Genomic DNA, 28,000 nt, shown 5'->3' with positions numbered 1-28,000 from the left:
TAAAGACCATCAAGCCGCCGAAGACGACCCGGCCCCCTCACCTTCGCCATGATCGCCAGCGTCGGCCATTACCGTGTCGTTACCGAACGAAGCAAAGCGGTCGCCAGCGCCGCTTGGCCTGAGCATATCCGCTAGATCAGAAGACTCCCGTTGGCGCTTCACACCCCGATGAGCTTCCCCTTCGGCAGCAGAGTCCTCAGCAAGGGCAGGCTCGCCTTCTGCATCTTCACCGTCGTCAGCTTCTTCACCTTCTGCATCGCTATCTTGAGGCCTTCTTCTTAGTTGCGGGCGGAATGTTGCTACCGGTTCAAACCCCGGAGAATCCTCAGGCCACTCCGTCCATTCGGTACCGTTATATTCGGCACCCTCGCGGAGATACATTACTTTTGGAGGAGGGACGGCGTTGTTGCTTTCACGGTATGAATGGTGGACTTCGTATTGGTAACTCCGGCTGCGCGTACGGTGAAAGATATTGACGGTCAGCTATGAATTTATTCAGGGGTAAGGTAAAGCCGCGAACGTACTAGATCTCTATTGGTCTTTCCATCAACCACTTTGTGAACAGATATCGGTCGCGTTCGTTGGGTATCTCCAGTGGGTTGATGTCCTCCGGAACTCTTGGTTCCACAAAGTTTCTATTTGGGTCTTCTTCTTCATAGTCACTACCGTCGGCCACTTTTTCCGCCGAGAGGCTCACTCGGGTGATTCCGAGTTGCTGGATTGAGAGCTTTGTGACTCTTCTCAGAAGGATCGTAGCAACCAGCTGGTACCAATCCCTTGCAGCATCTGCACGGGAGCCGTATCCTAGAGAATGGTCCGAGACGATATCGCTACCCAGGGAGAGGACCCACAGAACTTCAAAGATTCTAGATGTTGCAAAAAAGCTAGGTTAGGGCCGCGCCGACAGGATATCCAAGCAACGTAAAGCGGCCATACTCATCGATTCGTCTGTCCAAACCCGCCCATATTGTCGTTGAATCGATAACCCAGTATCTCAAGTTCTCCTTGTCGCTCTCAGTCATATCCGGAAGCCTACCATTACCCATGCCGGGCTTATGAACCTGGATAAGAACATCATGCTTATCAGAAGGAATACCAGCATCGTCCAGTGCCTTTGCAAATGTTTCTTTAATCCATTCTTCCAGCCGATAGTTAACCACCACCGGAAGAACGATCTGGAAACGGTCAACAAGCTCGTTGATATCCTTCGAATAAGCGATTCTTCGGATACGACGAGTGAGGTATCCTTTCACTACGGCATAATTAAGGTTAGTCCGTATATGTCATATGTAGGGGATATAATCAGAAAAGACCGAGCGACACTGACAATGCGACTTCCACCCTGATTCATACGCCCGATTGTAATTTCCTCGCCCTGGCCCACGCACGGATGATTCGATCAATGGATCGGACTCCAGAACGGAGCAAAACTTTTGGAAGAGGTTTTCGTTGTAGTTATCAATCGTCTGCATGAAGCTTTTAGGTGTGAAATTGGAATTCCAATGATACTGTGGAAGCATGTCATAGGACTCCACGTCGTAGGTAGTAGATGCGAGGGTGTTGTAATCTACCATCATCTTCTTCTCGCTTTCGAAGCGGAAGAGAGCACAGTGACGGGCGTGCATTTCCAATGACCCGAGGCCGCGTTTGCCTATATGATATTGGATTAGGACATGGTTAGCGACCATGGAGCTTAAAGGCATTGAGCTTACCGTGAGGCGCGCCGACACCGGAACGATAGGTATCTATTGCGCTAAACTGCCCCTTAGGTAGTCTCTTTTTTTCCCCAGTATCAGGATCCACCCAGTCAAACAGGTAATAATCTGCGTGGTTGTAACCGTTCTGATCCTCAGGATCACTATAAAAAGTTTCGTCATCGTCGTATTCCTCCGGTGTGCTGACTTCGGTTCTGCCAAGGTAAAATCGATGAACCATATCCTCACCAGCTGCGAATACCCTCCTTACGGCTTCAACACCGGAAACTACGTCCGGTGTTTCAGGGGCCTCGTGGCGGTACCAACCACTGCGCGATTCACTTAATTCACCTATAGCCTGTTCGATGAAAGGGTGGGTGACCCGACGTTTTGAAAAGTCAATTTCGACCATCCGACAGAATTCAGGAAGAATCCGCACGCCGAAGCCGCGCCGGGCATACTTCAACAACCTAGATTCTTGTGTTTCCCGTCGTTCGTTCAAATGGTGCCCGTGTATCATGTCCAACGTAAAGATTGCATAACCGGTTTCTAGGGCTCTGGCGCATCTGGGGAGAAGCAAGACGGAATCTCCCGTATACCCGATGGCAACTTGGTCCAGGTCAAAGTTGAGCAGAACCGCAGCGGGATTCTTGATCATTTTCATGATGATTTGAACCCGACGGTGCGGGAACGTTCCGATCAAGGTAATCGTTCGAGCATTTTTGACCATTATGAATTCATCGTCGGGCTTGAGGTTCTCTTTCCAAACATTGGCAATATGCTTAATCTTCTCGTTCGCCTCCGCAGGAGTCAAGCCGTAGATATACATGTCGATATCATTTGACTTGTACTTTTCGTCCATGCTCTCGTCCACGCAGAGGAGAGTGCTAAGAGGCATACCTCCTGCAACCAGGATGTTGCTCCAATCAAGACCATCTAGAGCTCCGCCCATGAGCCTGTCAAAGGTCTTCTTAAACGCAGCTGTAGACGGTTGGATTTTGATCGTTCGGGGGCGTTTCTGGTCGAGATATTGCAATCCGGATGTAGGAGCAATTTTTCTCGTAATCTCACGGTAGATCGGTTCCCCGGCTTCGTTCTCGACGAGCTTAGAGGAGCGTCCAAAGACAATTTCTGCATCGTCGAGATTTAAAAGACCCCAGTCTGTTCCGTCCGCACGGACAAAATACTCGTTCTAATATTATTTCATAAGTAATTGGTAAATACGGAATATATCGATAACACCGAGTATTTCCATACCTTCAAAATCCAAATATCTCGTGTGCTATCGTCGTTCAACTTATCCCAACCTTTCTGCTCCGAGAACCTCAACATCGAGGTGTAATGCAATTTCGGACTATCGATCATAGCACCCAGGAGACTCTCGGGACAATGCTTGATCACAGTTTCAAAATTCGACGGCGAAGGATCTTCCCTCAATGAATTGATCATACTGTTCATGGCAATTGTCGTAAGCGGAGGAATAGTACCGGCCTTCTGGGAGTTCGTTAGAAGCTCGGCCAGTTTGGCATGGTAAAGTTCAGCGGATTTGATATGGGTTTGGATATGTTTGATGCATAATTCCGAAAGGTCGTAGTTGGTAGAATTAAAGTCCTCTCGCGCGTACTGCGCGCTGGGGACGTAGTCCATCATGGTGGGCCGACGTCTGGTCATTTTTTCTAAGATTGAGGAATCGGTAGTCACAATGTTATGTGACTTCTGGCTAGTATTGGGGATGGTAAGCTTTGGGAAACCGCCTTGTGTTGGAAGTTGTTACGGTGAAGATAATTGAGAATTGAGAGTGGTGACGATTTGTCTACTTCGAAAGCTTCAATTGCAGAGGGGCAGACGCGCGACCATAAAGATACGTCTTTACCTTACCAGCTACTCGTGCTTAATCTGAAACTTGTCAGCATACGCGCATGTGCACGAAGTTTACGCCTAAGGCGGGGTGTGGTCGTATGCCAAGGACTGGAGAACCAAAAGCGCATGCAGAACATTTCGAGCGTTGAACTTGAAATAATAACCTGCTTGCAGTCAGAAGATGCTACGCTTTACCGTTGCCAGACTAAGTATCGGTGAAGACCGGACGCCGGATCTTCCAAGGTCTATTCAATCTGCAAGTTCGCAGGGATGTTAATTAGGGATATAGATGACACAGTCCTCAACACAAACATTGTCGCAAGCGATGTTAGGAAACGTGCAAATTGATATCACCAATAGACCTCGTTCTATGGGTATGGCAAAGTGGTTACTATTTTTTTTTTTTTTAGAAAATATATTTGAGATTTAAGGGTGTATGTACAAAGGAGCCCTTCGCAAACGAAAATGAAAAGCAGCAATTGGGAACATCAAACGAAGCCGTGGAGCTAAGTTCAAGAGAAGTCCCTCTGCACAGGGTATATCAGGATAAAAAGAAACACCAAGAAATATGCCTTTCCAACTACCATTCGAGATAATTAATCACACCGTCTAAGTTTTCTCCACATCAAGTCCATTGGTCGAAAAGAAAAAATACTCCCGTTCGTCACCTAGCCATAAATTTCCGAGATTTCGTCTTGGACGAAAAAAAGGCATTGCTAGGATTCGTCCACTACCGAATTTATTGGGGCTTTGGGTAGCACTGTTGGGAGAATACTCGTTAGCTTTATAAACATCTGAATAAGGGCTTGACATCAAACGTACCTGGGAGTAGTAATCGTTAACGTAGGTGCAAGTAGCGGTGGGAACGCATTTGTTACAGCCTCCGTATTGAAGTCCATCACTATCAAGTAATCCAAATTAGCCAAACCCTATAGATATATCATCAACCGTATACTATTTTCGTACCATTGAGCATAGACTGGCCTGAGGTTGGCGGTTCCCTGGCAGTCCGCGACATTGCCGGTGGCGGCGACAACCGAGGCCAAAGCAGCAGCAACAAAGGCAATAGTGAACTTCATTTTGATAGTTGGATATTAAATTGAGGATTGGATATTCGAGGACTTAAGCCTGATGAGTTAAAATTCGAAGAGCGAGTGTGGTGTATAGAAAAGTTGCGAACGAGTGGTTCGATGGTAGACCTGAGCTACTCTTTGGGGTTTATATCGAATATTTAAGTTGAAAGGGAAGCTTCTAATTTGATGTGCTTGCTTGATGATGATGATCGAATAATAGTGGGGAGAGATCGAATCCAAGAAGATATCATCGCCTTCTTATATATCTCAGCTCAGTCTGGGGAAACATGCTAATATGCTGCTTATTAGGACCTGTTATAGGAATTAATCTATTTTGGGGCACTCCCTGAATTTCTCCCCGTGATAAACCACAATTCCAGCGCAAAACGAAAAGACCCAGTTTTCCGTGTCGATAAAGGCCGCTGTGCTAGCCAAGCTCGTACATGGTCAACCCAGACAATGGGGGGGAGGAGCTGGGGGTTAACCTCCGCGGGTAAAATCGACAAGCAAAAAAAAGAGATTGCAGTTAGAATCCATTCATCGATACATTTTTTCTTCCTCAGCGAGCCCTTTGGTCGATCCAGGCCCTCCAATAATCTACAGGTGGTGCGTGCTGTGTTGGATTGGTGGTTTGGACCAGCTCTGAAACACAGCCGTTCGCTAGACCGACCAGCGCAATGACAGTGCTGGGACCTAGTTCCTTGCATCTGCATCTGTATTTATCCATTTGGCAAAATTATGCGGGCCAAGTCCCTCACGTATATTGGAGCGAAACACTCTGGCGGAATTTGTTTTCTTGTTTCTCATCCCGAAAAAGAATTATCACGACCGTATTTTGCGATTCCATGAACTTGGGATTCATGAAACATTAAGATAGGAGTGTTGATGCTGCAGTTTGCCACTGGCCATGGTTGGCTTGTCAGTGTTTCAAGTTCTTCTAGAAGGCGTATGCCTGTGTCTGTGCATTCTCGTCGCAATCATAATACTTCCTTGACAATATATAGAGTTTGTGGTGAGGCTGTATTTTACTGTTGGGCACGGAGATATCACTATCACAAACTCTCAATTGGCTGGCTATTATCAATGATCTTCATGTTTTGCTGCCACATTTTGAATTCTAAAATCAACAGTCCCGTGAACGACGCTCAGGCCGTGAGTTGCACTCATGTCATGTCTTTGTCAGAACAATCTAAACCCTTCAGTTACTCATATTTTTTGTTCCTGATAGTGGAACCGAGCTAATACTGCTGACATCATGGTGCTGGGCAGTTGGAATAGATTAAAAAATATGTATACTTTTACTGGAGTATAGCTGACCGTCCTTTTGAGCTCGTATCTCAGTCTGAACACGTTTTGTGCCTAGTTTCTTGTATAATGACCAGGGTGTCGGCATATAATGTACAACGGTACTGCAACGGTTCCGGGTCATAGCGAGGCGCTTCAAATTTGTACTGGATTGCTGGACATATTGCGGTAGACGCGAGTGCTAGATACCCCCTTTTCGTTCAATACGGGCCGTGCCCCATCTACGAGTATACATACACGGGTCGGAATTCGGCCACCTGGCAAAAAGTCGGGGTACGGACTGCACTGGATCTATAAACTCGTCGATATAATTGCACCATTTTCAAAAGCATGCAAACGCCACTGCGATGTGGAGGCGTAGCTTAAAAGTTAAACTGAGCACAGGGCGTCTGCCGCTACCTCGTGTGTGAAAGTGGGAGTTTTGGGGGCCTGCTGGTTATGCATACGGAATGGTTCCGGAACGACCGGGTTGTGGTTCCTGCTTCCAAGTCGTCAATGCTGGTGGCAGCTGCAGGAGACGAGGCCATAGCATGCGGGTTGGTATAGTATGACCGTACTTTTGAGCCCTTTAGCTCCTAGTATCCCAAGGCTGGCCATTAGTTCCCAAATTTTCACTCAAGAGGGTCGGCGGAATCTTACCTCATTGTAAACAGGCTGTTTAGCTTCTCAAACGACCACAAATTAAATTCCTTTGGCGAAAGCGAAATTGCCTTCCAAACTCCTTCAACTTTTTCGAATCTTACCCCACCAGTGTGCCACCAATTGCAATTGCAAGCCGAACTGCAGCTGTGCAGCTCATCTCTCAAATCATCGGCCGTGTTAAGGAAGTCCCCACTTCAATCACATCCACAATGGCAGCTCATGCGGAGAATGTTACCTTCAGACAGTCCGCCCATCTTGCGACACCGGAGCATGTCACCGCAGACTTCTGTTTGATACCTGTGCGTCCTTCCCCGCAGAGCATTTTGCTGTGCCCCCAATTTGGCGAGCGTGCACAGACCACTTCCCCTTAAGGTCTTTCCCAACGTCAACACAATTCCAGTTGACCAATTAACCCCCATGCATCCTCGGAGGAACTACCCTGTCTTTGCAGCCAAGATGACCATCTGACCTTATAATCATTGTCAATAAATACAATTTTACATTGCCGTTATCATATGCAATCACTAACATATACCTAACTAAACTTTTTGTTTTTTTGCTGTCAGCAGATAGGAACTCCAACCGCCTCCGTATCGCAGCACATCGCCAACATTCAAAAATTGCTCGCGGCAAGCGGGATCAAGTATTCTATGCACTCGGCCGGCACCACACTGGAAGGGTCATGGGAAGAAGGTACGTAACTATACCTGTTCGAAGATAGTTTGCTTCCGCTACTTCCCGTGCCTATGTATTCTGCCTCTTTTCAATCGTTCTGCCTCGCCAGCTTGTATACATCAACGATCCTATATTCATCCTGAGAAATTCTCCGAGATTCGAACAAACCCATAGTTTTAGATGTCTTGGGTTGAAACTTTTAATCTTGGCTTTATCCATTATATCAGGTTACCAGGGAAAACTGTTAAAGTATTTGCGTTTTGCGTTAACTCTTCGTCCTGGTCAATCACCCATGGCCTATCATTCTCCCATGTACCTGTATCTTATCCCAAACAGTATTCGATGGATCTACATTATCTAGTCGATCTGTTTGGGTCCAGATACCTTCTACTCTCATGCAGAAATAACCGGCTCCATGCTGTTTTTACCAGGTTTTGGCCTTTTTAACCGTGGGCCGGTGGTCTGACATCCCAAGGATACTCGGCCACCTCAAGATCTCAACCCAGGGCTTGGTGATCGCATATCCAACCTTTCCCCATTCGGCACGTCCCTCTCTTGTCGATTCATGAAACCAACAACCATTTTATTCTCCGCGATTATTTCTGCTAACTGACCCCATGTAGTCACCAAGGTTATGGGACAGGCACATACATTACTGCATAACCAGGGCGTTGTTCGAATGTGAGTGTAACATGCTCCTTCCAAATCTGTGTTACTTCAGACAAATCCCTTCCACCTGAAGCGTTTGCTTTCCAGGGATGCTCCAGGTTTATGGGCCGCCCTTGAAGTTATGTGCATATCCAGATTTGCCTTAAGCTTGATTATCAGGAACATTCGAACGTTTATCGAATCGGCGCTTGAAACAAGGTACATCCTGAGCTATTATCTCAGTTACGCTCGATTTATGGAAGTACGGATTAATTGTCTTCATGGTAGTCCCTGAAGGCTCCAGGGCTGATGTTCCATAATCAAGGAATTGAGAACCCTTCTAGAACATCCAATCCAATATATCCCTCTAGAGCTCTACAATCTCATGAACCCTAAACTTTGAAGCCTTGAGATGGACCCTGCTAACCCCTCCCCGCTTCGGCACAGACAAACCGATATTCGCATTGGATCTAGGTACGTCAGAAAATTTCTCAAAGACTTCAGCGGATCATGCCGTGTCTTGGCCCCCCAGCTTTGGTTTCCGAACAAAAATCAATATACCTTCAAATTTTTCAATTCATTTTACCTCTTCCCCATGCTCAAATTCCGAATACCCCGTTCTATGTTTGATAGAGCAGGCTTCAAACTTTCAATCAATCATTAAACCCCCGCTCCTGCAATCCGGATCCCTTCCGGCCTTCCGCGTATCCTGAAATGTCTCGAGAAGCCACTGGCATGATCAAAAAACCTGCGCCTCTGGCTTAACAGACCGGGAATGTCATATCATGATCACAAGGTCATTTGACTTTCTCAGTATATACACACATTCGCAGTTCGAGTTCGTACTTGATACGAAAAAGAATATGCATCAGATACAGCTGCAGGGCTTTCGTATCATCCTGATATGATCTAGCGGTTTTTGATTGAACCACGTTGCATTTCACATCATATCATAGTATCAGCGGCCCACTGTGCCTCATCACTACCTTCAGAACCCAGTTTACAAATTTCTATACGTATCAGTTATTCTCGGCGCCCGGAATATCTTTTGGGCCGTGGCTACACGCGATCATCATCATGTAATCTGTTTTTGATACAATCCCCAGGGAAGCTGTCTTGTCGTTTATTCTATCCTTTCGAGACTACATGTATCCTGCATGCACGACAAGCCTCTAAGACATTTACAAGACAAAGTCTCCACTTTCGACCCACTTTCCCCAAAAAACACACACAACCCCCAATGTTAACGTTTCAGAATAACAGAAGAGGGGTGTGAATGTTCCCGCGAAACGCAAAACTTGCATATCTATCGACCCGCTTTTTGTTTTTACACCCAACCACGTCGTCTACCCTAGAACTCTATAATATTATGTAGACCCACTGACTTGTTTTTATAACTTTTTAACAGAACGGATAAAGTCCAATCTATGGAGGATAAGGTACGTTTACTAAAAAACCCCCTCATAAGCTCTATTTCCGTATCCCACAGTTTAGCTGGGTTTAGCGCTATATCGATTATAGCGATCTTTTTCCCCTTTCTCGTGTGGCGTACATAGTGTATACACAGCGCTCAGTCGTATTTTTCATTTGTCAAAGCTATCGATCAAAGCTTTGACTTTCAAGTCATAAACTTTTGTACCTTAGCTGACCCATCGTGTTCCTGCTTTCCAACCCCCCACTTGGATGCACATTACATGTCTCTCTTTCTTCTCCACATTTGCCACATCTCCCCTTACATAGTAGAGTACCTCGAGGCTACTCCTCCCCATTCGCAGGCGCCCGAAGATTAACTGGGGAAAGTGGGCCTGTGGCACGGCTCTTTTCTATAACCCACCTACACAACAACCTCACTTTTTTGTTTAAACTTTTATATGCATACCGATGACTCTGAGCTCCGCTTTTCTAACCTGCCCCTTTTCTGATAGGTCTCCAAAGTGGAGCAAATCCTCCAAGCCGATGCCGCGGCAAAGTCTGCTACCGAAGAGTAACATCATTACGAGATGAGATCATATGCATGTAGATGTGTATACAAACGTTTGATTTTAAGTGGAATCGATTGATCGGTCCACTTCACTGGTCGGGTAGATAGTTTAGTGTACTGCAGTGGCGTATGCGACGGATTAGGCCGTCGTATAGCTCTGCATCAGGAGGAAAACATGACTACTTGCATCGCAAAATGGAATTGGACTATAGAAACCTCTCGACTTTTTTTTCAATCCAACTGCTTTATTCCCACCTGTAGATGTCCACGTGTGCACGGTATACTAGTGTAGCTCAAAACCCAGGCCAAGTTAACAAATCTCCTGATGTTAATAACAGCTACCTCGGTTTTCCAGACTCTCTATACTACCCTTAAAGAGAAGAGTTCCAAGATTTCCAGCTGCAGCTTACAGGGAACGGAAGCATTGAATGCTCAGGAAAAACATCGTGTTTCCCGGCAGGATATATCCTTTGGTCCACCATTCAATGACCTAATAAAACGATATCCGCCGCAGGATTCGAGAGAAGCCGAGCAAATTGTGATTATGAAGCTGCTTCTGAAGACCACGCAATTCGTTTGGATCTTCTTTGGCCACTAACTTCGCCACAGTCTCATCTAACAAGGTGCTGTCGTCGTCCGCTGTTTTCATTTTCGCGTTAACGGCGGTATCGAGGCTAGCATTTTCGACCCTGTTTTCTCAATTGCTAGCTTTGGCCTTGAGTCTTGCCAGTAAGGAAATGGTTTCCAGGTTATCCTCATTGTCAAGCAGTCGGCCGGCAATATCAAGGTCAACCTCGGGCTCGTCGAAGACTTTAGATAGATTAATTCTGTGCTGCCCGCTAAGATGATTTCACCCTTAGCTATTGATTGAGCTGTAGGAACAGGAACTCTGGAGAGGTTCTCCTAAGACGTCCTTGGTAATTCTTCCCAACGGATATTTGCGTCCAGCTTAGGATTCTTAGCCCCCTTGGTGAGTAAAGCTGAGAAACAACCTTTCGTTTGTAGTACATAGGTGATCCAGTGCTAATGTGCGTGTACAAGAAAGCACAGTGAGGACTGACGGCAAATACTGAAACATTGGTTTGCGAAGGTGGTAACTCTTGTTCGCCGAATGTGGCCACAACGGAGGCGAGACCGTGAAGCCCGTACTCTACCAGCCCTTTGGCGAATGTACGAACTTCACGGCTGAGAATATCACCGTCGGTGAATAAAAACCAAAAGGAAGAGTTTTGAAGTTCGTATCGTCATGCAGGAGGGCGTTGGGGTCCGTGTCACCGTTAGGATCTTGTTGCATTTCGCTGGATACAAAGATACGCCACTTATGAATATAAGCTGGCTCGACAGAATACTTCGATATTGCCGGGAAAGGTGTCCAGCCAAAGAGATATCGATACATAAATTACTTCGAACGCGCCCAGTGATATATATGTCTGATCTAGATTTCCAATAGAAGACTCACTTTAAGGTCCGAGAACACAGCAATTCAAGGAATGTCACAGCTGGATGCCCGGACGCAGGAATGTGTATTGGTTTATGGATATTTTATTGGGCTATCGACCAGTCCGACTTCAAGCCTACAGTTGTTCGTGAGCCTTAAAACCTGGGCCTTTCGAACTCGAAACCACAATCGTGATCTCGATACCAAGTGCAGGTATACCAGCAGGAGTGGGTACTGTAAGATTCTAGTTTCCCGCAAATTTACAACTTGAAAGTGATATATAGATCATACAAAAAGAAATAGTCTAAAGATGATATATACACACTATAGTATAGTGTCCGAAAGCTTTTAAAAAAAAAGTGTTGCAAATTTATGTTGTATATAAGTTCGTAATAAGTTCTTTATAAGTTCCTATATGAGTGCAATGGCTCGAATGGATTTCGAAAAGTACTGGATAGATCGATTTGCGAACGGAGACCCCGAGGAAACAGGTAGAGGATGTAGGGATGTAGTACCTCTTCGCATCTGGGCTGATCTTCAATTTAGCGCTGCGACGAATTGGACTGAGCTGTTTGATATATACGATTGCTTGGATTCTTCATGAATCTAGCTACGGTAGTAATGCACCTACGTCGTAAAAGACAGCCACTTTTATGGATATACATTTATTACAGTAAAAAAAAAAAAAGAAAAACTCATACGAAAATAATAGTAAAATCAACGAAACCCATAAAACGCCATCATGAATTTCTTTCCCTCACGCATATCGCTGTTTACACAATTCCATCAAATTTTGTGTTCGCAGACTCGGATTCAACAGTTTACATCCTATTACACGATCAAATTAGTATCTCATCACAAATCTCCCCTGAAAAGATAAGGGAACTAACCTCTCAACCGGTGTCAACCCCAGCAATTTCATGGCATTAGACAATACCGTCCTAGCACTTTCAAACAACGCCATCCTAGCCCTCGCAATAGCTTCCTCACTACCAACGACCTTTACAACCTCATAACTCGAACTCAAGATCTGCGTCATCTTGAAGAGATAGTTGACAATTGTTGTTGGCTCGTTAGTCTTCAAGGTATTAGTAATGACATCAGGGAACTGAGCCAAAGTCCTGAGCAGTAGGATGGCCTGAGGCTCAGTAATGAGTGTCAAGTCCGCGGTATGAATCAGTGGCATCGGGATGTTCGCCTTCCTGAGGATGGAGCACAACCTGGCGTGGGCGTATTGTAGGTATGGACCAGTATCACCTTCGAAGGATGTCATCCTCTTGATGTCAAACGGATAGTTATTGATCCTCTTGCCCGTCATGTCTTGAATCATAATAGCGGATTTTCCGATGGTATCTGCAACCTCTTCGGGGTTCTCGACTTGCTTATATTTTTCTTCGTTCTTCTTCATGACTTCGTGCATTGCCTCACCGACTTCATCGAGAATGCTGTCCAAGAAGACAACCTCACCAGACCTGGTTTTCATGCCGGCGACAAGTCCGAAGTTGATATGGACGCACTTGGAAACGAAGTCCTGGCCCATCAACTTCAAAATCGTGAACAACTGTTGCAAGTGCAAATCCTGTTGGCTGGAAACAACGTAGATCATTGTGTCGAATTTGTAGGTTTCGTATCGCTCCATAGCGGCACCGATATCCCTAGTCAAGTAGAGCGTAGTACCGTCCTTCTTTTGGATAATAGCCTTTCCGAGTTTCTTGTACCCGTGCTTTACGAAATCGACAATCTTGGCACCTTCGGAGTTCTCAGAAATTCCCTTGTCCTCCATGATCTGCGCGGCCTTGGCCATTGTGTCGGCACCGACTTGGGATTCTCCGGAGTAGATGTCGAATTTGATGTTCAACCTGGCATAGACCTTTTCGCATTTGATAATCGAGAGGTCTCTGAACCTCTTCCAAAGAGCAAGGGCGTTAGGTTCCCCATCCTCCATTTTCTTGAAGTAGGCCCTAGCTTTATCATTCATACTTTCGCCTTCAAGGGTTTCTCCGGCTTTGATCTTCTCTTCCTCGGCCTTCGCTTTAGCATTTGCCGTGACGTAAAGCTCGAATAAGTGTTGGATAGGATCCTCATTCAATTTCTCCTCGCTGCCGGATTCTTCAAATTCCACAGCCAGCAGACCGAACTGTTTGCCCCAGTCGCCGAGGTAGTTCATCTTGACCACATTCCAGTCGCAGAATTCATATAGATTCGACAAGAAAGCACCAATGATTGTGGACCTGAGATGACCGGCGTGGAATGGCTTGGCAATGTTGACGGAAGAGAATTCGATGAGAGCCTTCTTGCCGGCACCGGAGTGGTTGGCACCATACCTGGTGGCCTTGGAGAGGATGCTTGGGATGGTAAGTCGTGCGAGAGTCTTGGGGTTGAAGAAGAATTTGATGAATTGGTTGTCGGCCTCTGGAGGAAGGATGTACTGGTTCTCTGGGAACTGTACATGGACTTCACGGTTAGTTATATCCACGCTTTCTGTTTTATATTCTTTGTTGCCACCAGCTAACCTTAGAAACCCAATCAGCTGCCAAAGCTTTCGGGTCACCCTTGACCCTCAATCTAGGTACCGCCATGATAAGATCGCCCTTCTCCATTTGTTGCGTCCATTCTAATGCAGGATACACTATACCCCTGCTGACACCGGTGATCTTATGCATCTCCTCGGCAATGTAAGACCGGAAGATGTCGATTGGGTTTGTCGTGACGCTCGCCGCCTCGTAGGCAGGCAAAGGGTCTGTGATGCCCAATTCGGTGAGCATGGCTTGGACATCTTCGATCGAGCCGATTGAAGGGGCAACTGTGGCTGCCATTGTGGAATAATTGTGAGCTTCGCTGGTAATAGTGGTGGTGATGGTAGGTTTGGTGATGGAATTTGGTCGTCGTAGTGGATGTGTTGGTGGGGTGAAGTGTGGTAGTTTGTACGATAGATGGCGGGGTGTGTTGATGTCGGAGGGGGGTTGGCGCAGAGTATTATAACTTGCGGTGTGACTCAGGAAAACTTCAGATTTGAATGTCCCGAACTTCTGGCGCTGGACAGTACAGTGAGTAAGGTTAAGCACTCGATTTGAGAATGTCCTTAGTGTCATGTACTGGATTGCTTCAAAAGCACTGGATCTGGATACAGATATCGGTATTAAGCGTGGTGTTTTGGGAGTATAAAAATGCAGAGCTCTCTGCAAGAGATACTGCCAAATTTTAAAGGATTCGGAGTTAACTCGCCCCACTCTCGCCTGCTGGATCCAAGGTCCTTGTCGGTATTAGCTAGAACTAAGTATCACAACACACCCAGCTGCGAATTCACCAATATAATATGCATATATGCAACATCTCTACTTCAATCAAATCACAACCTTCTTAAGCTTGAATTTTTCCTGTAAGTAGAGATTACTCTTGGTCGGCTGGCCTGCTTTCTAAGGGAACATGAAAGCGGGTCGATTAATTTGAACTCGAAACTCATGAGACTATGCCAAGAATATCAAATTAAACGTATGCGTATACAAACGAACTCATCAGGAAATATTGAAAATTTTCAACTTTGGCAAAACAAGGGTTTGGGAAGTTCATCAAGGAACAAGGAAGCTGCCCCATCCTATCTTGTCGTTGCTTCATCGATAATGTTGGTGCTGGTGTTCCCGTGGCCATTCCGGATTAAATATTCATTAAAATTCGAGATAAACGCTCAAGAATAACCACACTTGCTTCTTGCGAATGCCAGTGAAATATCTCGGAAGCATCTTCCATTGGGGTCCGGGAGCTGCTCGGACGCACTCATGAAGTCGTTTGGAACGGCGAACGAGCGTCGCTCGGCATATATCCCATTAACTAGCCTGCCCAGGGCCTTCTTGCTTATTGAGCCTTTAGCCTTGTACACCTCGTTCAGCTGGATGACGATACTCTTGGCATCAGAGCCGTTGATCTGGAGGCGGTCGTGTGTCCCTATCTTTTGGAGACTCTCTTCGACAAGTTTACAGTAATCTCTCTCGGCACCGTTGATCTGGAGAAAGTCGAAAGCTTGCAAGATATCCTTCAGCGCCTGTGCAGATTCACTCGAAAATTCATCTTGAGTATGAGAGGCGTGGATAGAATAGTGGGATGTTGGAGGCGCCCTATACAACCAGTTCAAGACTATAAGCATAATGTTTGGCTGGATTTCGGGTAGCGTGATGCGTCTTTTCTGGGACTCTTCTAGTCCGGAACGGAGCGCAGCTTTGAAAAACTCTGACTGCGATGCTAGTACATATTCATGTACTTCGATGTCGCTATCTCCGACTGCTATTGTGAGGTCTGGCTTGGAATAGAGATAAAGAGGTGTCCTACCAATATGGCCGGCGTTAGCTTCCCGGACGTGTTATACGCAGAACTCATAATTACAATTAGGTTTCACAAAGTGTAAAGCCCTCGAGTTCTCCGCCCCAATATGTTTCGGGTTACCAAAATGGAAGAATCTCTGACTTTTTGAAAGCCATACTATTGTTCTCTGATGACATCTTCTTTGCTAAGGCCACCTATTTGCCTTGGTTGAAATAGTAAATATTTTCTAACGGTTGAGAATTAAGAAGTTCGTGTATGTAATTTAGTAAATAATGCTTGACTGGTACTTAAGCGGACTGCGCATATATATACTCAAGTATATATAAGGTACGTAGGCCTAAACAATTAACTAAACATTGGCAACCCCCGAACTACCTGACGTAATTCCATGTGACGTCCTCTGTGTCGAAACAATCAAAACGTGCCTCCTAAACTAGAGGCTACAATTCAGATTGCAGGCAGAATTTCCCAAACACAGCTGCACAAGAGCGGTGCGGCGGCTCTGGACTCAACTGTTAATGCGAGTTCAAATTACAACATTACCAACACTTTATCACTAAGAAAGTCAGGATACATGCCCAGGTACGTGCATCTATTCTAGTGTAACTATAGTTTCAAAGCGGGGAAACCCCATTTTAGACGAAGCTTCGAAGGGTATCGGTATTATATTTCGAGAGTGCGTGTAAATCTCCAGACGCAAGTTCAGAATAACAGCCGCGGTTAAGCATAGCCAGCCCTAGCTCTGGTAACGCATTGTGAACTTTAAACTTTTGACTCGATCGCCTCGTAATTTTGCAAGATCCTCAAAACGCTGATGCAAAATGTGAATTTACTGTCATATAATGCATTTCTATGTTTTATACATTGATGGCAATCCTCAAGAAAGATGTCTTAGTCTATCCTCGAGTCCGGGTCCTTGATCTCGAAATCAGTACTTCCTATAATCCCTTATGTGCATGAACCAAGCCAAGACGCAACTTAAAACTACAAAAACATATATTTCATCAATTGATCGGCCTATCAATCGGCGTCGGATTGCCTTTGCAGAAGTATAGAGGTTCCACCACGACACGAGTGGCTAGCGTTCTTGTCTCCATGGGGATTGGTGTCCCCGACACAAAAGGTTCGAGCCACTCGAATCATCAACGCTCTGGACCATGCGTATAGTATTATATCGTATACGGAGGGAAGGGATCGAGATATGAAAAAGACCCCAAAGGGAGAACATACTGTTCCTTGGATAGTCATGACCGTCGCTTGAGCGCACCCGTTCCTGACCAAGACACAATCAATAGTTCTCGATTGGGGTATCATGCTGGTGTAGGCGGCTTTTACGGTGAGGCCTCGATCCACCATAGAGATTCCGAGGATAAATGTTGACGGACAAGCGTCGGGAGGCCCAAGGGGCGCGGACCGCTTATCGAGCTCGGTTAACGGCGTAACTTCAGGATCAGGTGTAGCAAATGTAGAACTGTGTAGAGTGAGGCTAAGTCAGCGGCCTAGGTACTTTAAATCTTTAAGGATCTTTGATTAACTCCTGCAATCGGACAAGGCTGGTTTGGTGTTCCAATTGAACACCATATGAGTCGTTTAAATGGCAACTATACGAATCGAATCAAATCGGGAGAACGGTTCTCCAAATTATCGATGTATCGCGTTGTTGTCCTTTCCTTGTTCTGATTCTACGCATTACGCCTATACCTTGGTCTTGGGACTAACAAGTTTATATCTTGTTATATCTCTAACGGAATAAATCAGTCCAGATAGTCATTTATTTAGAACATGGGTCTTACTCGTGTGCTGTTATTTCAAACCCCTCCTCCTACTCGTCCTCGATATTATTTTACTCGTACAACAAGTTTTAAAATCTAAGGTTAAGGGTTCGTCGGGTGGGCCCGAGTGCATTTGATTCCGGAGGAATTTAGTTCAAGTAGATCTTGTGCTGAAAGTAGCACCAATGTCGGCTTCATAGTGACGGAAATCAGCAGTCGCAAGCGCGTTTGATAGCCCTATATTATGTTGTGATACCGATCACTCAATTTCAAAAGCACGTCAATTGGATATCATTACTACCCACTTGGGTACATTGCATACACCATATCGCGACCCGGAATTAGATGATCACTGAATCAGCTTATGAGGAATTGTAAAATTATACCATTAACTGTACTTCTTTTAGACTACTGGAGTAGGTATTAAGAGATGGACGTCAAAAGTTAGATACATTTTTTGCGAATACATGGCCGTTTTCATAAGGCCAAGTAGAATTAATAATCGAAATCTTTAGGCCTAATTCCTCTAGCATCCGAAGATATCTCGGCGGCGGGCTTTCGCCTGAAGGTGCCACGAGCGCACTCCTAGGAATTTCTTAAACCCTTCTGACTTGCTTCTTCGCGGCCTTCTTCAGTTCCTTCTCTTTCTCCTTATCCAAGAACTTCTTCTGTTCATCGGCGGACAGGCTTCTCAATTTTGCATCTCTTTCCTGCTTCTTCTTCTCGTCCTTGGCAGCCTGTCGCTCCTCGGCCTTCTTATCATCTTCAGCTCTCTCGAGTCTGCGGCGCTCCTCGTCGCGGGTAGCGCGAACTTTCCTGATGACCTCGGGACGGAAGTGGGCGTTTGTGACAAGGAAATCAGGAAGTCTCAGGAAGCACTCCATGAGTGGTGTAGTATCATCATCGGATTCGATGTTCAAGTGAAGAACAATTCTCTTCTTCGTCTTATCAAATTCAGAGGTCCTACAGCGCAGCCAAGACAGTTAGAAACGCTTTCTTTCTCATTCTCGGAACTGGCAAAATCGTCAGGTGAGGAAATATCAACTTACGAAGTTGGCTTATCAATTGGCTGATCTGTGATAGCGAGGTATTGGAATCCCTGCCCGATCTTTTCAATGGCCGCGATCAACTCTTTCGTAAGCATCGTATCCGTAATCTCGGCACTTTCGGTCATAACCGTCAACCAAGCTGGCAACTTGGGCGTATCCACAGTCTTTGTCAAGCTCAAATCGTAACGTGCGCTCCTATGAGCAGCCATGACCTTCTTGTTCACTACACCCCAAACAAATCCATCGTACTTGGAATTGTGGCCACCAGTTTTAGATGCATCGGCCCCGTCAGAGGTATAAGTTGTGATCGTAACGGTATCGGATGGCGCGGCAAAGGTATCCATGAAGAACGAAGTAACGATTTCAAAACACCAGAGAAAGGGATTGCCACGGCCCTTGAGCTTGATATCGAACACCGTGGAAAGAACGTTCATTCTTCCCGAGGTGTAATGCACGAACTCCTGGCTGCTCTCCTCACGGATCAAATCCTTCTCGTTGCCTACGAACTTTCCGGCGGCGACATCTTCCTTTGCCTCTTCCGTGGTTGTAAGTGTTCGCTGGAATCCCACACGAGCGTATTCACGCTGCAGAAGCGGGACATTCTTGAGTATCCAGTTTTTGGCAATCTTGCGGTTGACAGAGACACCGATGAAGTGCCACGAGACCATGAGAGTGAGGAATCCGATGATAAAGTACTCGGTAAGGAAGTCCTTCGGGTTCACACGAAGCCAGAAGGCGTACCAAGGGTGTTCATCGCCGAAAATACTCGGACGAACCGGGAGGGAGGTAGGAGGGGCGTCTGAGACACCGGTGGCAGCACTGGCAACAACTGAAGTGGCGGCATTGACGATTGATTCGACGGTGCTGGCAGCGAAGTCGGCAAAGTCTGAAATACATTCGATACACATCAGTAATCGAAACCAAGCCTGCGATATAGCAAATCGAACGACCACAGAGCTGCTTAAATAGCATTATTATGGATGACGTCCTTTGAGTCGCCTTTTTCGCACGGAACGGAAATGGGATAACAACATACCAGTGTCGCTGCTGATTGCAGATGCCGAAGAGGACGACGAATCCTTCCCTCCAAAAAGACCCATTGTGAAGTAAAGACACGAAGAACAGACTGGTAAACAGCGAAGATACGATCGAGGCAGGAAAGGGAGGGAAAGGAGAGACCCGGTTAGAGGCTACGTGTGTTCATGTCACCCGTGGGTGGATAAAAAGTGGCCTTGAAAAAACAAAAGCAAAGTAAAACCTAGGACGTGATAAAATACGAGAAACGGCGTCTACCAGCGTACATTTACCCGACTGGCGAAAAGACTCTGGTCTAACCCACGGTTTTGCATCGCCGTTCTCTATACAACATCTGCAGCAAAGCAGATATCAGTTGGTATCCGCCTCCCAGCTGCGGCAAGTCTAATCCCCAGGCATGGGAAGCAACCTCAACATGCGTCGCTGCTCCGATGTTACTGTGTTGTAGTCCCGTTTGTCTGTTTGTTTTATCTCAAATAAGAAACGACTGAATTAGGCAGGGAGTTCTGACCGCCAAGACAAACGCAATATCGGTACCGGAAAAACTCCTGGCAAGGTTTATAGTCGAGACCAGTATCAGGCCAGAGATAGAGGCTCAAATTATTGGGTCTACAGACTAAATAAACAATGTAGCGATTTCGACCTTTAGAGTCGGCCTCAAGATTTCATTAATATGGTGCCGAATCACTTTTCATTGTAGAAGTCCAAGTCTGCATTTTATGCGGCATTCTTAACTAACGGTAGTGATTTGAGAGTGTTGTTTTTGTGTTTTTTTTTTTCTCTCGGTTTTTGGCTTGCCAGTTCTGGGTTTTGACGTTTCCAATAGGCTGTCTCGAGGCCAGACGCAGTACTCTTTTGTGAAGTACAGGCATTCTAGTTTACGAGATAGAAGCTTAAGGGGGAAGACGTTCAGCTATATTGCTCGGCGCACCAAGATGTACATATTCACGAGTGAAGATAAACTTATGGATTCTCATAGCCCCAAATCCTCCATCATATCCAATTCGTAACTGTAACGTACACATATCAATCCTTCGAATTCCCTAAAACCCGTATAAAAGAAAGCTTTTCCATTCCCGCTTTTCTTTTCTATAAACCCCGCTTCACTTTTTAGAAGCTGGTAAATAGTGTAGGCAATCACATACCAAAAATACATTTTCCCCGTTTTTCTCACATTGAAGCTTTTTTGCACATATAATTTAGGAAAATGAAAGGAAAGAAAGGAAATAGGCCATTAAAACGCCATTACCCTCCAAAAAGAGAAATAGGTTGTACAAAAAAAGTGACATTTAAAATCCGAAAATGTATAGGGGGATTCGCTGTCCAAGTAGGAACAGACATTACGTCTACCCAATGCTAACCAAGTCCGATAAATAAAAACAAAACAAAACTATGGGTCTACCGATTAACCACGGGGCAATCCGAACAAAAAAATCCAAAGAACAAAATCGAACCGGGCGATGCTAGGTATTGTAGACACGAAACCGAAGGAAAGGGGAAACAAATAAAGAATCAAAGACTAAAGAACCACCCACCTTGGAGATGTTCATCTACAATTTCCTCGATCATTCGGTGGTATATTTGAGGGAAGCGCGCTGGGGTTTTACCCGATAAGTTACTTTTTGGCGAGCGGACCAACGGACTCGCCCGCCTCTTCCAGTGCTAATCGCGCACTGAGGCTTAAAGAACCAGGTTCTTTGCTTAGAAGGATTTCCTTAAGGCTTTCCGGACCAGTTTCTGTGAATACTAGGCTATTTCTGTTGGAAGCCTTTGTATCCGTCCGCAGGTTAGGGCGTCCAACAACACTGGCACTCGACAGGCCTTTGGCTTCAACCGTCGCTGCTGCTTCCTCAGCAACAGCGGAAGCATATCTCGGACCAGGAGCCAGGGTGATCGGGCCTTTCCGGGGTGAATTCGATGCCAGTGCAGGAGAAGTGGGAGAATAGCTCTTGACACCCGGTAGAGCCGTAATTGGATTTGTAGCAAAAGTGGACGTGCTGGCACCGGAAGCATATTTCGGTAGAGAAGATGATAATAAAGACGCCGAGCTGTAGCTGTTCCACCCAGGTGATGATACTGCTTGCGCAGCATCATGGGTGAGGCTTTTGTTGCCAATATCTGTCGGGAAGGATTGGACGATGGTTCCGTGCCAGGGCTCCGGCTTAACTTCCGCTTTCTTCGATCTGGAGCTCGGTGATTTCTTGCTGTAGCTCCCAATCTTCGGGGTAGATGATCCACTTCGACTGCCGCTCTTATGCTCCCGTCTCGGTTTCCCTCCGCTTGATGATGGTAGAGTATTTTTGCTTAGAGCTTCCGTGGTTGCCTCCAAAACTTTTTCAACAGAAGTTGGCGGAAGGACAGATTTCTTTTGAGCTTCATTTCGGGCTTTCGCCGTCGGGGCTTGGTTAGATTTCTCGGTCGTGTTAGATGATTGAGGACTAGGTCTGCCGCTTACTACCTCTTTGGGAACATCGTCCTTCGCTTGCTCCGGAGCCACTACCGTCTCTGTCACTACTGGTGGTACCGATGCGCTTCGTGGTGGAATGGTTATTGGAGCACTTGTGCCATACGGCGATGCCTTACGGACCTCTTCGGAAGAAGTCCTAGCGGCCATGGATTTCCGGGTAGGGGTTGGCATGGATATTTGGGAAGGGAGCGCCGGCTTTGGCCTGGGCTCGACTTCGGCTAGAATATCGCTCTTCGAAGTAACTGACGACGAGGCGGAGCTGTCCTTAACATCCTCGTCTGGTATATCATACTTCGTAACGCTTCTACGCCTGAAGCCGGAGCCAATAGGGAGACTACCACTTATAGTCGTGCTATTTTGTCCAACACTGCCCGAAATAGAGGATGAGAGCATTTCAAGTGTAGGTGCCATCACCAGATCTGCTCCGCCGGATGCTCGTCGTCCTATAGTAACTGGCGCGGATGGGCCAGATGATGATCCATGAGATGAAGAGGGACGAGGAGGCGCGTTTGATTCTCGCCAGGAGCTACTCCCATAACTGTTTCTGGGGAATGAAGAGGAGAGGTAGGAACCAGATACCGACGACCCCCTCGATATGCCCGCTTGTTGATAGGCTTGAATATAAGCCAACGTATCAGCGAATGAGCCGCCCGCTCTACCAAGTCCGAAAGCAGGGGGCAGGGCATGCCCGGGGCCACTCGGAGGTGGTGGGGGCGGTGGAGCCAACGGAAGACCAAGACTCATGACCGAATCTTCCAACGAACCACTTGCAAACTCTAACGCAGCCGTTGCCGGGTCATAAGGGAGCTCCTCGTCAAGATCGAATACGTCATCTTCTATGCTGTCATCAGATACCGTCGACTTTGCGCTGCTATGAACTTTAGGTCCCACAGGAGGTTTCGTTGATATCCAATCGGGATCCTCTGGTCCTTTGTTGGGCTTGGCAGCAGCAGCTGGGACCCCCTCAAGATCCTCGATTGTATCATACCCAGTACCTTGCTCTTGTGCCTTCGGTGCCGGCTTGCTTGAGGGAACCTTGAATTCGAGATAATCTGATTCAGCAGAGTCAGAGTCATAATCATCTGAATCAACAGTAAGAACTTCGGCTCTTAGGCGTTCTCTTTCTTCAGGGTCCATTGGTATTTCCTCCCCATCCGGGTGAAACCGGAAAAAGTCACCCTGGATTTCCAACTGAAAAACAACACGCTTGTTCTTCTTCGGTTTGGTATCATTGACGCTGCTCCTTCTGCTATCCTTCCCACTCCCGCTAGTCCAACTGGACGTACTTTTCAGGCTACTGGGAAGTGTCAATGGACCTTTCTCATTTGCTTCAAGAGCTCTGAGAGCAGAAGCTGATAGCTTTGCGCCTGTGGGTGCTTGAGGTGGTAGAGAATGGTGACTTGGGGAAGGGGTTACGGGAGATATAGCGGGGGAGCCCTTATGCGGCTTACTAGCAGCCTTCGTGTTAGGAGGCGACTTCATGGCTATCTCGGGTATTGTCTCGGTCTTTGATTCTGCCTGGTTTGGTCGGTCGGTTGGCACCGCTACGTTCCGGGATACCTTTTCAGCACTTTCAGTTTTGTCCGAAACATCATCGGTTTTATTCTCCACCATCTTCCGTAATCCGGACGGGCGTGCCGGGGTGGTACCACCTAGTGTAGGGGTGAGAGGCAGATATCCAGGTAGGGTGCCGATATTGCTCTTAGTGCTGAGACTGTAGTAGCTGCGGGGAGACCCAGTTGCTACGGGGTGTCCATTGGCCTGGGTGTGCTTTCTCCGCTTCCGCCTCATGTGGTCATCCCGCAGCCGCTTCTCGTACACCAAGAGTTCCATTTCCTTGGATCTCTGATAATGGGCGATGTCCCGTCGGATTTGGTCCCGTTTCTGCGTCAATAGTTCCTGGAGCTCCTCGTCCTCTGAGTCGCTATCTTCGATATATGGTGCACTGCTATTGGGATTTGGAGGTCCCGAAGGTGTGCCGTTTGGCACAGCTGGAGCAGGTGATGTTGCTAAAGGCATATTTGTCGTTGGCTGACTTTGTTGTTTCTCATTCTTTGGTGGCGTAGTTGGAGGTGCTTTAACGTTTGTGTCTATATTCGGATAGAGCTGAAGTTAGTAGAGTGTATATGAAAGGGCTTCTCTCAGAGCTTTTATCTTTATGTACCATTTTTTGGGTCAGCCTTTTTTGGATCGCTCTTGGTTATTACTGGTGCAGGTGGCTCTGTTGGCGATTTGGCAGCCATATTTATTTCGTTTGATGCCAATCTTCCCTCGTAATCTGTCGCTTCTGTGGGAGACGTAAGTTGTAGTGGAACAAAGCCACCTGTCGAGGTTCCACCATTGGCTTTATTCGATGGTAATCTTATATCTGATATATGGATCGGGGTGGCCCGTGGGGGTGGCCGTCCATTGGGAGTCTCCGACTTCTGTACCCCAGTGTCTTTGTTCTGCATCTTGCCAGCACCGTAGCTTTTGTCATCGACACAATTCCCCACAGTCTCGGCAGGCCTACTAGAGTTTTTGGATTGATGTGTGATGGCATCAATTGACGCACGCTCTGATCCAGAAGCAGCAGCCTTCCCACCGTTTAATAACACGTTATTACTGCCAGGTGAGACCGGAGGATGCATCATCGTATCACATTGGCCGTTGTCGGCCCTCAGAGAATAGATCTAGCAGTTGTGGATATTGAATGTTTCGGATGGCGAGCCGATGTGGTCAGAATCGAGATTGGAACGAATTACGACCGGAGAAAGAGATGAGCAGGTGACCAATTCGTATTGGCGTCTGGAATTGAACAGCAGATGTGTCGATGACGTTGCTATCACAGTCGTTGGTGTGATTGATGCAGTTTCTGTTGCTGCTGCGATATTGGAGCGAAGAAGTAGCGATTGACGTGGATTGCAGGTCGGTTCTCGAAGCTGTCATTCTAGGTGGGCGCAGAAGCAGCTGAATGGACAATAAAACGACGACGTAACAAAATAAAATGAGAAAAACAATAAGAATATAGTAATCAAGGCAATATCAAAATACAAGAGCCCGATTGAGAAATCTAGGAAGGTTTTCCTTGGTTCTGTGCCTCAAGCTTCCGAGAGAAAGCCAGTGGTGTTGACGAATTCGATTCCCAAAGCCCAATCAAGACTGCTCTCGACTCTCTTTCGCCCGTCCGTTGGTCCAGATATGGTCCCTCACAGCAAAATCAGGCAGGTCAATCGACGTGTCATCGGAGCAAATAGGAATGACTTCCTACGTGTACAAGGAAAGTAAAAAGGACTGAGAAGGGCTCCTTTACAGGGTGCAGCTAAACGTTCGAGGAGACTGTACTGCACCGGACAGCAAGCAAGTTAACGGCGGTACCACGGGACGTGGCGCTCGGACAAGGTCACGATGAAACGGCGTTTAATTGGCTGGCCTTCAGCAACCGGATGATGCAGGGCGAAGAGTCTGTCTGCACCGAGTACAATGTAGTACTGACAAGCCAGAGAAAATGGCAATTCGGGGATGGAAGGCAGAAGACAGAAAACCTCGGAAGGGTTTGGTCGTGTGATGAGACGTCGAGCCTTCGCTGAGGAAAAGTGGACGTTGAGGAAGAAGAAGAGGTGGCGGAGAAAGTTAGTTAGCCAGATCGAGTCGACGTTCGAGCTAATAAAAAAGCTGTGATTTTTAGCTTTAAATTTAAATTTTTTTAATTTTTAATTTTTTTTCTTTCTTTTCTTCTTGACCAGAAAAAATTAAAATTTCGGCATCGAATTCAGTTCAAAAAGAAACATTGTTCGCAGGACTGCGATTGGGCCAGCCGGACAGTTCAAAACCACAATGCGCACCGAAACGGCGAATAGAAAATCAGGCCCACTTGTTCTCACACCTTCCTTCGAGGGACAATCAGGCAGGGAGAGGTAACGACGATGGCGCGGTTTAACCATCGGCACTCAATTCTCACTCAATTCTCACTCATTCGGAACCCAGGCTGGATGGAGTGGGTGGACTCGTCCAAAACCCTCTACAGAAGATTCGCGAACGCCAATTGGCCCCGAGGACGGAACAGTCCTACATCCAGAGCATAGGACATGGTTCTCACCTGGTCTGGGTCTGGCCGTACTTCCCAGCAGTACGTAACTTTTATTGCGGAGAAGACGGGCAAACCTGCCCAGCCATCAGAAGCTAGCTCGTTGGCTTTCGATTTCGAACCTTCTAGGCTGCTACATACATGCACTTCCCAAGGACGACTGCTGCCACACACCACCTGGAGGTCTACAGCCCTGTTGGAAGTGTCGGTTGCGCAAGCAAGCTCTCGTGAGCAAGTCCCTAAAAAGATTTTCGCCATTTCACAGTTGGTGAGCTCCTATATAACGGCCGGGGTAACCAGTTCGGTTCCCCCACGAACGTTGGGCTGGGCTGAAGGTTTGTCTTGTTGTCCCAACATATATATCCTTCCATAAGATCAATTGGCCTTGGAGAAGCCAAAAATACAATTTGATCAAATGACTTCCGTGCTTCGAGAAATGATCTGAAGGATTGATGTATTTCATAGCGATAGAGGTTACATACTCTCAAATCCCCGAATTTATTTCAATATCGCTTTCAAATAATAATGCCACATCACGAGCTCAGGTGTCCAATGCAAACTGGGCGCCTCAGGATGCAAGAAATCCGTGCGGACAAACCTTGCAGATGAACCAATAACCTTATGCATGAAACGTTGTTCAAAATGCACAGGCGAGCCTGTTAGAGCTTGTCGATTTGGCCCCTAGCACCGAAAAGGCCTAACTTCCCAGTTGGTCCAGCGTTAGTCGACAGGGTAATCCGATCCCAAATTCCCGTTACCAAACTACACTAGCTATCGACTTTTTGTGCTTTAGTTATACAACCAATGTGATTACAAGGCGGGTCATATGCGCCTTCACTTCGATATTTCCTCGAGATTTACATCTGTTAATCTGGGCGTCGATAATAAAACATGCCAAACATTATTAGAAAAATGCGCCCAAGTCTTTTTATATCCCAATCCCCACATATGTAGGTCTCTCCACTGATGTGCCAAACATGCACGTCATGCAAAAATTCCCAGTCAACTGAGAAATTTAACTATGGTCACGAGGTTCTGCACCAAGGGGGGAAAAAAGTTAACCCTGGATCTCGAAGACTTGCTTGTCCTTGCAGCTGCTTACTCAGGTACAGTCACAAACAAACTACGGCAGATTCGTCGGTTGACTTTTCGGTTAGCGAGTATAGTGGATAGATCCTCAACGTCAGAGGAGGTTCCAAAACTCTACTAAAAATACGATCAACTCGATATCATTGAACTCTAAGAGTGGGTTTGATCCATTTTTAAATAATATACACAGAACGCCAGAAACAAAAATAGAAGTCTCATGCTAAATGCTCGAGCAAAAAAAAAGTTTAAGATCCAAGAAAATGTAGCAACGTGAAGCGAAGGGGATATATATCGAGAAACAGGATACTACTCCGAATGCGCCGAACCAGGCATCGCACTTATAATTACCTAGGTATTCAGCATCAAATTTAAATTTATGCATGGAGAAAGAGATTTTACATTTTGCCTAACACCTAAGCATTGCCAGCTGATCAGTTTATTATATTGCCTCTTTGATAGGTACCATTCATGTCGCCGGATTTCCACTTCGAGCTTCCCCGCACATGCACAATTGAGTAGCAACTTGGTTCGATTAGTTAGAGTCCCTTCTGCCCGCATTTTCGAGGGGCAATGTGAACTTACTCAAAACAATATTCGCTTCGAATTTTAACAAGCAGGGTTTCTTTTCATGTTCATAACGGAAATCTAAAACTGCGTATGGCCATGGCTAGAGAATTTGCTATAAACCCATCGTACCTCTGCTCAAATCCAAGTAGTTAGTCGGTGTCTCTAATATCATACAGTAAGTTAGGATTACACCAAGGGAACACTCGAACCACGAATCGCATCGATGTAGCTATATAGTTCAAATTTAAAGTGAACACTAACTGTATGGGTAGCTCATGAAACATATGAGGGCTTGAGGGCCTGAATAACTGTGACACACACC

General features: G+C 46.3%; 7 protein-coding genes across 8 annotated transcripts; 1 reads left to right on the top strand and 6 right to left on the bottom strand.

Annotated features, from left to right (window-relative positions):
- Positions 1 to 9: 9 nt before the first annotated feature.
- On the bottom strand, positions 10 to 3,607 carry DFL_004652 (uncharacterized protein; the record flags this gene model as incomplete). The annotated part of the gene is made up of 7 exons (XM_067633783.1): positions 10 to 451; positions 525 to 866; positions 937 to 1,252; positions 1,328 to 1,651; positions 1,713 to 2,886; positions 2,952 to 3,414; positions 3,573 to 3,607. The coding sequence occupies 7 exons, from the start codon at positions 3,605 to 3,607 to the stop codon at positions 10 to 12; spliced, it is 3,096 nt and encodes a 1,031-aa protein (XP_067491917.1).
- A 686-nt stretch (positions 3,608 to 4,293) lies between these two features.
- Positions 4,294 to 4,633, bottom strand: DFL_004651 (uncharacterized protein; the record flags this gene model as incomplete). The annotated part of the gene is made up of 3 exons (XM_067633782.1): positions 4,294 to 4,314; positions 4,377 to 4,455; positions 4,521 to 4,633. The coding sequence occupies 3 exons, from the start codon at positions 4,631 to 4,633 to the stop codon at positions 4,294 to 4,296; spliced, it is 213 nt and encodes a 70-aa protein (XP_067491916.1).
- Positions 4,634 to 6,783: 2,150 nt separating this feature from the next.
- DFL_004650 (uncharacterized protein) lies at positions 6,784 to 9,885 on the top strand (the record flags this gene model as incomplete). 2 transcript variants are annotated; one of them, XM_067633781.1, is made up of 6 exons in its annotated part: positions 6,784 to 6,873; positions 7,144 to 7,267; positions 7,873 to 7,930; positions 8,345 to 8,371; positions 9,306 to 9,336; positions 9,823 to 9,885. In XM_067633781.1, the coding sequence occupies 6 exons, from the start codon at positions 6,784 to 6,786 to the stop codon at positions 9,883 to 9,885; spliced, it is 393 nt and encodes a 130-aa protein (XP_067491915.1). The 2 variants fall into 2 exon arrangements, with proteins under 2 accessions (XP_067491915.1, XP_067491914.1); XM_067633780.1 differs by having other exon boundaries at positions 7,141 to 7,267.
- Positions 9,886 to 12,137: 2,252 nt separating this feature from the next.
- Positions 12,138 to 14,132, bottom strand: DFL_004649 (uncharacterized protein; the record flags this gene model as incomplete). The annotated part of the gene is made up of 3 exons (XM_067633778.1): positions 12,138 to 12,144; positions 12,207 to 13,759; positions 13,830 to 14,132. 3 exons carry the CDS (start codon positions 14,130 to 14,132, stop codon positions 12,138 to 12,140), a joined length of 1,863 nt encoding a protein of 620 aa, XP_067491913.1.
- Positions 14,133 to 15,001: 869 nt separating this feature from the next.
- On the bottom strand, positions 15,002 to 15,809 carry DFL_004648 (uncharacterized protein; the record flags this gene model as incomplete). Its single annotated transcript, XM_067633777.1, has 2 exons — positions 15,002 to 15,635; positions 15,775 to 15,809. 2 exons carry the CDS (start codon positions 15,807 to 15,809, stop codon positions 15,002 to 15,004), a joined length of 669 nt encoding a protein of 222 aa, XP_067491912.1.
- Positions 15,810 to 18,001: 2,192 nt separating this feature from the next.
- DFL_004647 (uncharacterized protein) lies at positions 18,002 to 19,554 on the bottom strand (the record flags this gene model as incomplete). Its single annotated transcript, XM_067633776.1, has 3 exons — positions 18,002 to 18,368; positions 18,455 to 19,340; positions 19,491 to 19,554. 3 exons carry the CDS (start codon positions 19,552 to 19,554, stop codon positions 18,002 to 18,004), a joined length of 1,317 nt encoding a protein of 438 aa, XP_067491911.1.
- A 1,550-nt stretch (positions 19,555 to 21,104) lies between these two features.
- On the bottom strand, positions 21,105 to 24,589 carry DFL_004646 (uncharacterized protein; the record flags this gene model as incomplete). The annotated part of the gene is made up of 2 exons (XM_067633775.1): positions 21,105 to 24,046; positions 24,121 to 24,589. 2 exons carry the CDS (start codon positions 24,587 to 24,589, stop codon positions 21,105 to 21,107), a joined length of 3,411 nt encoding a protein of 1,136 aa, XP_067491910.1.
- Positions 24,590 to 28,000: the final 3,411 nt, after the last annotated feature.

Source organism: Arthrobotrys flagrans (assembly GCF_004000055.1).
Source record: "Arthrobotrys flagrans strain CBS H-5679 chromosome Unknown unitig_0, whole genome shotgun sequence".
Taxonomy (NCBI): domain Eukaryota; kingdom Fungi; phylum Ascomycota; class Orbiliomycetes; order Orbiliales; family Orbiliaceae; genus Arthrobotrys; species Arthrobotrys flagrans.
This window is presented reverse-complemented; position numbering and strand designations above follow the sequence as displayed.